This window comes from Cariama cristata, unplaced genomic scaffold (assembly GCF_000690535.1).
Source record: "Cariama cristata isolate BGI_N322 unplaced genomic scaffold, ASM69053v1 scaffold2950, whole genome shotgun sequence".
Lineage (NCBI taxonomy): Eukaryota > Metazoa > Chordata > Aves > Cariamiformes > Cariamidae > Cariama > Cariama cristata.
In genome coordinates, this window is record NW_009596177.1 from 3,891 (window position 1) to 14,403 (window position 10,513).

At 40.1% G+C, this 10,513-nt stretch overlaps 1 protein-coding gene across 1 annotated transcript in view; it reads right to left on the reverse strand.

Annotated features, from left to right (window-relative positions):
* Positions 1–251: 251 nt before the first annotated feature.
* Positions 252–10,513, reverse strand: part of IQCH (IQ motif containing H) — a 71,585-nt gene continuing 61,323 nt past the window's right edge. Inside the window, exons 17-21 of the mRNA XM_009704815.1 lie at positions 9,549–9,716; positions 6,360–6,485; positions 4,896–4,957; positions 1,919–2,027; positions 252–547 (exon numbers count right to left, since the gene is read on the reverse strand). Of these exons, the coding sequence (XP_009703117.1) occupies positions 446–547; positions 1,919–2,027; positions 4,896–4,957; positions 6,360–6,485; positions 9,549–9,716 (567 nt within the window). The 3' untranslated portion in view covers positions 252–445. The remainder of the gene's footprint in view (positions 548–1,918; positions 2,028–4,895; positions 4,958–6,359; positions 6,486–9,548; positions 9,717–10,513) is intronic.

Sequence of the window (10,513 nt, forward strand, 5' to 3'; positions counted from 1 at the left end):
AAGATGGTGTTTAAGTGTATTTACTCATAGGCAGAAGAACACTGGACCTACTTTCATGTCAGAAGCCTGTATTTTAGAAGACAAAAAGCTTGAGAGGGAATTTAGGGTTACAGAGCTCTTTTCAAGGGACTACGATCTCCGAGTCCGATTTAGCAGCAAAGGCAGCGTGACCCCTATTAATAAGATTTCAAAAACAGATAGGGTACTTCAGGAACGACAGTATGAACATCAGGGGCATTTATTGTGATCCTCTGCTTTTCAACAGTTTATTTTTGTGCAAGAAGGGATATTCTTCGAAACGCTGCACTCAGAGATCATGGAAATCTACTGTCTGAGTTAATACTACTTCACATGCCAATGCAGAAGGAAAACCAAACCTGTTCTTACAGATGAGAAAGCATTTCCAGAAGCATAAAGAATAAGGCACTTAAAGATTTTCCGTTAACTATTCTTTCAGAGCATCTGCTTTCGAAGGTTGCTCTTCTTCCAATTTCAGTTTGTTTTCTGCTGTAATTCCTAGAATTGCTTCAATATCTTGAATTGCCATCTGTAACAGATTCAAGAAATACAAGTTATTTAATGGGCATTATAATGAAATCTCGCAGCCAAAATGCACAGCTGGTAGTACTTGCCTTGAAAAGGTAACCAGTGTTACACAGGACATGATGCACCAATTAAATTTACTATTACTTTGGGGACAGTTGGGGGAATTATTAGTAAATATGTACAAATCGCAGGTAAATAAAAAACATGATTCGTTGCAATTTGTACTTCTAATTAACTAACAGGTGTTCTATTTCACATATGTAAATCATTGTTAACTCACTATGAAGAGTCCCCTTTTATATTTTTCTTCAATGGTTGGTTTTCCACTCCCTCATACTGAAAAACGGGTTTGGTTTTTGTTTGTTTATTCTGTAACATGTTGAAATTTAATTATATCTTCTCTAAAACTGTCATTTCACACTCTGCTCGTCAGAGGAAAATATAGTCAGAGTTAACACTGGAAAGAATCTGATATAAATTATGTTATGTGATTGAAGATACAGATCTGTAACGCGGTGCTCCCCTTCACCTTTCTACAAAGCGCTTACAGACAGGATCTTAGAAACTTTTTATAGAGTTAAAGGTGATAGCGTTGAGCAAAAGAACTCCCTCTGGAAAGTTTAGCTATTCTCTAGAATCAAAAAGCAGCATTGTAATGAGTCCTTGTTTCAGGGCACGGGGTTGGACTCATTATTGCTTTACCGTCTCCTTTTGCCAGCAAGGTCGTCCCAAAGGAGCTTCCGAGTAAAGGTGGGAGCTCGGGGGGGAGCGTTCCCAGCGTGACAAGCCCCCGCGCTTTGTCCTGCCGCCCCCCGTGCCACCCCTGAGCATCTTGCGGCCCCTGGGGCTGGGCGCTGCGGGCGCATTCAAAGAGCAGGGAAAATTGGGAACAAAATTGACTTGTGAAATTGATGGCGGGGCGAAAGATGTGAACTAATGGATTAAGTACTCGGCGGCTGCCTGCTTAAAAGAAATCAGTGTTAATAATCTAAGGAGCTATTATAAACTGAGAAGTTTGTTTCCAATTTAAGATTCCTACCGTGATGGTGTTCCTTTAAAAGACACCAGACACTTGTGACAGAACTGTCTGAGGCAGTGCCAATAGCTCCTTTGCTCTTACAAAGGACAATCGGGAGCATTATATTACAAATAATTTCACGCCAAAGTATGTCTCTTTTCAAAGAAAAAGTTTCAAACTTAAATTTAACTAACAGGTTCACTGGGAGACTTACTATATTGACCTAGACACTGTAAAATACGTACCGCTAACAATAAAAAAGGAATGGTTTAGCACTTGTTTATGATACAGCATGAGGTATTTTCAGGCCTTGTACAGAAATTAACCAGGATCGTTAGTTAATTAACACCTCACCTTAAAATTGGTCTCGCCTTGCATATTAGGTGCTGATATTTCTTGATGGATGATGAAGAGATTGCGAGCAAAGGTCATGAGGACCCCCTGGAGATCCTCTCCGATTGTTCTGTTAATGATAGCCAAACAAATGAGTTTACCAATGATTCCCTTCACATGCTTAAAAACAATCGCCCTCTCATTTGTGCCTGTCTGGTGATGGAATTTAATGAGTATTTTCAATCTCACAAGGTGGCAATCTTCAGGGAGATATGAAAGATGAGGCTCCATTTTAACTTGTCAACAGAAAGGATTTGTGTAATAAATAATTTTTAGTACTCAACTTAGCAGAAGTAAGCAGTAAGGTTTCAGCTACTCCAAGTAAAAGGCTACCGTTGAGTTAGGACTGAGGCAGTAGAACACTTTAAACACCTAGATTAGTTCAGAAGAACTGTTGCTTCTGCCTACAATTTGTGAAAGACGTCTGAAAGAGAAAATTCAGCAGTATCAGCATTTCTTAGATTGTTGTAGCTTTTGAGGCTTTGGTTTCTCAGTGGTACCCACAGACTCTCAATATATACGATCTTGCGGAACAGGATCTTATGCTGAGGAAGAATGTTTCTCATCTTCTGAGTGGAACTGGTGATAGATCTCCAGTGTAGTAAAATGGATGATAATTCACATAGATGTTTAGGTATTTCAGTGATTTTATAAGCTCAAACTGTTACATTCTTGAAAATATTTCCAAATTAATGAAATCTGATGAAAGACAAATCTGGGATCAGAATGCATGGCAAATATATTTGCGAGTATTCTGGTAATACATTAATAACTACCAATTCAAGCTGATGATCCCAGAGGTATTTGTTATGTTTCTTACCAGGGGAGTAACTACTGATGTATTGTTCCAAAGGAGTTAGCAAGTATGTAGGTAGGGTGCAGTATCTCTGACATAAGGACTCCATTTTCCAAGGTACGTGGCTAACAGAGTGAAATCACACAAGCAGGTAGAAGCCAATCCAGTTCACGGACCCCGAGAAGGGCAGGTCCTTCTCCTCTCCTCAGTTCCTCCCCATCTCTCACACAACTCTTATGCTCACTATATACCCCTCTGAGGACTGATTCTGTCTGAGCCGCTCAGAAAACTAATCCAATAAAAGAAAGCTTTCTGCTGAGTTACTGAGCTGAATCCACGCCCGGAGAGATGTGCAGGTACCAGAGACAACGCAAAAGGCGGGTCAGGAGGGAGGAGGACTCCATAGCTGGGGTCAAGGAAGGAAAGAGCTCAGCTTTCAGCATCAGTGGGCTGTTAGGAAAGTTTAGCAGTTTATGGAACACTTTCAGATACCTCAATCACTTTTTAAATGGCTCCTGTAGATATTGTACATGTTCTTGTTCAGTAATTTTCTTTCAAATTTATCTTTCAGCTCCATCATGTAAGCTGCCTACGTTGCGACTGCAGGTGAGTACAGTACAGTATAGGAATATCTAAGCTTTAAACAAGTCTGACTCAGTTGTGTACTACCAATCGCCTCATCCACAAAGAGCTCCATACAGGCTGAGAGAATCGTCGCCTGAGAAACAATCTTTAGGATTCATTTAGTCCGTTCCCTCTGCTAGGGCAGGATCAATGCTACTTACATCATCCTGACAGAGGTTTGTCTAATCTGTTATTAAACACTGTCAATGACAACCATACCAAACAATCTAATTAGTTCTTCCCTTACTATCAGAAATTTTTCTTATGCTAAGCATGAATCTTCCGTGCTGCAAGTTAAATTCATTTCTTCTTGTCCTACTACCAAAGACATGGAAATTGTTTTCTTCCTTCCTGCAGAGGCTTTTTATGTGCTTGAAGATTGTTAGCAGATCTCTTCTGCCTTCTGCTCTTCCTCCCACCACTCCTTTAGTCTTTCCTTGCAAGTCATGCTTTCTAGAACTCTTAAACATTTTCATTGCCTCCCTCCAAGTAGAATGGAAGGATTACTGCCAGTGTCTCCCAGGTTATATTGTTTACCATTTTCCATAAGATTAAGTCATCGTGACGTGCAGGCAGTTTGTAAGCCATTGTAACTCAGATTCTTTTCTGCAAAGCTAGGTGTTCCTCATATTCATTACTGCTCTCTAAGTGTAATTTCTTGCACCTGATTCCAACTGAATGTAATTCTGTTTTTCATATTGTTTCTTCAATTTGTCGAGATCATTTTGAATTCTATTCCTGCCCTCCAAAATACTTGCAGTCACATCCAGCACTTGAGGAAGCTGTTTTCGTATCCAGGTCGTTAATGAAATCGCTCCAGCATCAAAGGAGAATACAGAACAGACTGAGAACAGACGGTTTCAGCCCCTCACTCATTACATCCTATTTTGGCAGTAAACTTTACATAAATTCTCTCCGAGGAGAGGTTTTCAATCAGTGTATAGTAGATTTGTGCAGATTATGCTTTCTTAGACTTCTTAGGAGAGGTTCATATGTCTAAAGAATTACTAAACTATCAGATCTGCTGTTGTCTGACTGTCATTGATCATGTTGTGAAGAACAATGTAAAAAGGCATTAAACTTCAGCCTTCTTTGCGTCATGTATAGTTAGGTTTTTAATAATGTTACCCATAAAAGTAAGCCTGTGCTAATCCGTGTGCTCTCGCAGCTACATTGCTATTGACAGTGAAGCTAGCTCTTGTAAAGCTAATTGCAGCAAGTCTTTAGTCTGCAATGTGGTCAGGCTTTCACCTAAGCAGCTTCCTGTACTTTTTTTATTACTAAAATGCTTAAAGCCTCCCTAAAACTTTTCAAAAGGCCAATCTTACAAGAAGTCATTATAGTTTTCTGAACAGTAGGTGACAGTCAATGAACTTGAGTGCCTGGTGTTCAGATTGCTCATTTCCTTCCCGACCTTTGTCAGAGCCCAAGCCCGCACACGCTCTGGGGTCACCCTCTGCAGATCGAGCGTGTTCCCAACTGTGTATCAGACTACGGCACTGACAGTCGATAACTTACATCATTCCCAATCTGCATCTCTTCTGGTCTTCATACAATATAAAAACTGTTCCCTGTTTTTCCTGTTAAATAAAAAGACAAAGCTGCTTTAATTATTCCTAAAATAGTGGTAATTATAATAAATGTATTATACAGGGTCAGTAAGTACATAACCGTATCTAAGAAAGGCTGGTTTTGAATTGTGTGTAAGAGATTATTGCTCAGTGTAGGTAGATTACTTCTCTAACTTATTGTAGAGAATACAATACATTAACTTTATGTAAATAGAATACGTATGGCCGAGTCTATTCAATAGCAAATATTTTTGTTCCAAAGCAGTAAGGGATGGCCATCAGTATCTTAAAAATGATCCCCTTTCACAGCTATTTTCATCAAGGGACAGGTTAACCCCTAAAAGCCTTATACATTGAAAGACAGTGAAAATATGTTTAGGTTTTCCTGTTCTTAAAGCTTATATTTCACCTTAGATATACACGAGACATGAACTTATCATTAACCTTCTGCTCTGGTTCATCACGGGCCTGATGCTGGTGACAGTTCGGTCAGCAGCAAAACTCACGGTTTGATTTTTAGATGCACTGACTGACAGTTACTCACGTCATGGTGAGAGGTCTCATGAGCAGGTGCCATCCCTAGGGAGGGTTTATCCTGAGAAAACCCTTAAAACGCTGCATTTCCCAGCGAAGCCTCGTGCCCTAGGATCTGAAATCTCTCTCTGCTGTTCTGTCTTGCGTTAACATCTTCTAAACTCTTTTACATTTCATTCTTTTACAATTCTGTTTGCAAGCCTTAAGCACTTCCTTTCCTAGCAAAGACTGCATTTTCATTTCTTCTTCCCTCTTTCTGTTCTCCATTATCTCCCGACCTCTTGGCCTCTGAAGGTTTCTCTTCTCTTGTGGCTACAGAGGTGTGTGAAAGGGCCATACGATGGCCAGGTGCTCTCACAAAACCCCGGTGCTAGCATGGACCTAATCCTTTTTGCTCACAGAGCCGTGCGAACAAATCCACGGGGACAGCATTCTCCCTGTAGTCCCCAAGCGAGACACCATCTCCCTGCCTATGGTGTGACATAAACATGTTGTAGTACTCTTCATCCTTCGCTCCTACCAGTCTTAAGCCCCATCAGATAGGTCTCTCAGTACTGCAGTTCTTCAAGCCTCATACCACAGCTAAAGTAAGCTGACAGGTAGGTGTTACAATATTACACTAATTTGTACAGGAACTACTGAAGACCTTTATGCAATTCAGAGTTCATTAATTAGCATCATGAAAACAATTTAAAATAAAAAAAAAAATCTGATTTATACCAAGTTCTCTTCAACAAAACTGTAAAGCAACACCTTGCTGTGATTTTAGCATAATGTAAATTTTAAGTGTTCTGTTAAGTGGTTTCACTATATTAGAATTTACATACAAAAATTAGGCAGAGTGAATATCACATTTCCTAATCTTTCCTGTCCATACCTGGAGGTCAAATCCAACACCGTGAGCTTTACACATCTGGAGGAGAACATTGTAGTAGATTACTGAAAGGCTGGAGTGCCTCAGTTGAGTGCTTGCTACTGCACACCGCTTGCTTATTGGAGGAGGCTAGAGAAAACGACATAGGAGCCTTTGTTTTCATACCAGTTTATATCGAGAAGCAACGATTTACATTTAAGTGGCTTTTCTCAGTGAACTCATATAAGTCTGGAGTAAGAATCCATTTGGAGGAATTCCTGTTCTTCACAATGGCTATTGAACGTAGACATTTCCATGCAGCAAAACTAAATCCTCACCTCACGCTGTACGTAAAAACTGCTATTCTAGATCAGGTCTACAGAATCGCTCCATGAACCACATTTTGGTATTTTCACAGCCTCATCGGTAACTGAGCCCCCGTGACCTCGCTCGAAGTGGATCCTCTGAATCCATCCTGCCCTGTGGTAACACACGTTGTTCTAGAGTCAGCCCTTTGAGAACAGAAATTCCAAAGCAGATCATCAGGAGGTTTTGGAATTGGGTTTCTCCAAGACTGAGTGTTCTGCTACAGCATTAGTGGGCATAATTTTCCCAGCAAGTCTTTGAGGAGACTAGGTGCAGGGACTCCAAGGAGCTGTACAACTGATAGCAGTGGAGCTCATGCCAGGGATAAAAACCAGTACTGCGTTTGAGTTTAAACTCTTATCAGTGCTTAGGACAAAAGAACAGAGATGTTGCGTTGAGTAGAACTGAGTAGAGATGTTCTCCTAAACCAAGGCTTTCCTCTGATGTTATTTTTAATACTGGACTGTTCATTCAGAGCGGGGATACTGCGTGTTGAAGCATGTAATTTACAGTATTTTTTCTAAAATGATATTTGTTTTGACATTGACTCATTTAAGTTGACATAGTTGAAATCCTTACATAATACATCTCTGCCTGAAAATTAATCATGTTTATAATATTCTGAGAATTAATAACACCCATTGCTCAAGTCATTAACTTAAAAAAGGAGCTTCCAAAATCTGTTCTCTGCAGTAGGGGACCACAAATAAATGAATGCTTGATAAAATAATCCAAGTAGCAGTTTAACAAGCGTAAACTTGAATGTGGCTGCAATAACACAGAACTATTGTTTAAGGGTTGGCATCAGGTTGATGAGGTGCTTATTTCAGCTACAAAGCATGCATACACATGCATAATGAACTGCAGTATGAATTATTAATGTGTTGCTTATTTAGCCTCATATGTCTAGAAGATAATGTATCCTAACTATAATGAGTGATTGGTTTTGTACATAATTACAGTAGCAGCAGTATCTAGGAAATTTGTTCTTTCAAAGAAGGATTTCTAAAAATAAAATCATTACACAAACTCCGTTGCTGCTCCGTTTTATCAAAATCAAACCTACCAGGATTGAGAATATGTAATAAATTAAAAGGGACAGAATCATTATTAACATCATAATTTTACACAAAGTGTTTTACTTAATCATTCATTACAGATCATGTGCTGTAAAAGCATTTGTCTCTTGGTTGGTTTGTTTCTTTTTCTAAAGATACTTTCCAGAGACAGTGCATTTTTTAGTTACCTCTTCAGGAGATAAAAACCTCAGAAATACAGAAAGAAGACAAATAAAGGATATAGTGACAATTTATGTTAATTCTGACAGAATTTTAATTAAAAGTTGCTACTTGATTACTTTTCATTTCTAAAACTTGTACTACTGGGACTAATCATATCTCATTTACTTCTTTCCAACTAAAAGTGGTTGCTTGACAAGAACAATAGATCAAGAGCTCATTAACCTGTAAATTATAGCTCCACGACATTTTTGGAATGGTGCTACATTCCTCCTTTCTGTATCAAAAAAGGGAGCTGTGAATCTCCTGTCAAAACATGCAAAACGGCATCTGTTTCAGGTCTATAGTGTATCTATACATATACATACATTTCTTATTCTCTGACTTTTCTAAAGGCTTCTCTTCCCTTTTTAGAGGGGGAGTCTCAAGGTTCAGAGCCGTAGTAAATCCTGCACCAAGATTGATCTAATGTAACAAATCAGCAGAACAGACACGGAATACGCTAACCGTGCTTCTGTCACAGTGGGTTTATAAGGGTTTCGAAGCAATACACAAATATCATTTACTTGAAATCACATCTCTGTGAGGCACTGTTACGGACACCAGAGTTTTCAGAGAGCTGAAAGGGGAGATCCACGAGAAGCAAACGCCACGGCACTCATCATGTCAGTACCTAAACCGACCACCTCTGCGTGCAATACCTACGGAGAGCCGAGCGCTCCTGAATTCACAGTGTGGGCCACCAAGTGTGGCTGGCTCTGACCTGGCAATAGAAAATGGGAAGATTGAGCGGGCATTTTCAGGGCTCAGTTCTCTTGCTCGATGTTGCGAACCGGGGCCTCTCCCCCTTGGGCTTTGTAGCTCTGGTCCAGAGAGAGGAAGCAGGAGGGAGCACGGCTGCGCACTCCTGCTTAGGGAACTCGCCTCCCTTAGGGCGCTGCGCGGTTTTCTTCCTGTTCAAGTGACTGTGTCCGTAAGTAAGACTGAATAACTGATACTCAGTATTAACCCTGAACAGTTAGACGGATGCAGAATGAAGGTTCTGAGAACCAAGATTTGGGTTTAACTCGGGTGAGAGCTGGGAGGGATTCACATGTCCAGATCCTTCTGCTGATGTAGTCCTGACTGTTTTACCCTCAGTTTTGTGCATGAAATTACAAAGCTGGGATAGAACTTCAGTGCTCTAACTCCTGATCCCACATCAGAGCTCATGAGCTGAAGGCTCAGATTTCTTCTTGACTGCTTTTAAGTTACTCCTATAGACAGGGCAGTGCTTTCACCTCCTTCCTTTTTCTTGCAACGTACAAATTACCACATTTTTTACAACTTGAAAACTGCCTGAAGTATGTAGAAGTTAGTTGCTACCGCAAATCAGTATCACTGAGTACAAAGGATGAATAATCCGGTACCCATAAGCATCCAGAACCTTTCCTTTAATTTCTAATGCGATGGTATCCCATTTCCTTTACTAACCTTGGAAAATCTAAAAGTAGCAGTTTAAAATCCGAAAAAAGCAGATTCAGCTCCTCTAGAACAGTGCTCTTCAACAGATTTTAACTTTTTAGTAGTCTGCATTGGTAATTTTATTTGTAAACAAATCATTGCTTACAGTTTTTGTCTCCTCATGCTGAATATGTTGGCTTTTCATTGTCTTTGAACCAAGAGATACTTCAAAGCGGCTGGAGTGACAATCCAGATTTCCATCTGTCACGTACAACATGAGCTGAGTCAAGGCCAGCTGGTCACTATAGCAAAGGTCAAGGTCTGTTGCCCATACCTAATCAAAACACAAACAGGTGCATTAAAATAAAAAAAAAAAAAGAAAAGGAGAGAAGAACAAGTGTGAAACTGCAAATGTGTAAAGGAACATCTATGTATTTATTTGGATGTATGTTGGTACACATACTCATGGTTTCCTTGTGCTGGTGCATCATTGGCAGCGATAAACCACTTCCAAATGGGAACAATCGGAACTCTTGCGTAACTTCAAAACCAACTTTTCGGAGAAAACCAAAAGGTTAAGGACAAAACAGGTACCTGTGCTACTGCTGTGGTTTAACCCGGCAGGCAGCTAAACACCACACAGCCGTTCGGTCGCTCCCGCCGCAGTGGGATGGGGGAAAGAATCAGGGAAAAACCGGTAAAACCCGTGGGTTGAGATAAAGACCGTTTAAGAGGACAGAAAAGGAAGGGGAAATAACAACAATGAGCAAAGAACATACAAACCAAGTGCAACATCAGTGTGTTACCAACACCATTCTCATCCTAAACCCAAACCACAGCACTGTACCAGCTACTAGGAAGAAAATTAACTGTATCCCGGCCAAAACCAGGGCAACTTCCCACATTTTAGCAACAATTAGAAAAAGTAGATAGATGAGCTCAACAATGAGCTCAACTGTAAAGCTTGTATCACATTAAATGGGTAATTATCCAAATACTAAATATTACACCCGGATTTTTCAGCTGAAGAATCATTAGGGTTAAATAAAGTCAGCCTCGAGTTACCAATAGGTATTTGGAGATAGAAAAAGGGAAGTTCCAGAAGGCAAAGCTCAAGTGAGTAAAAGGAGT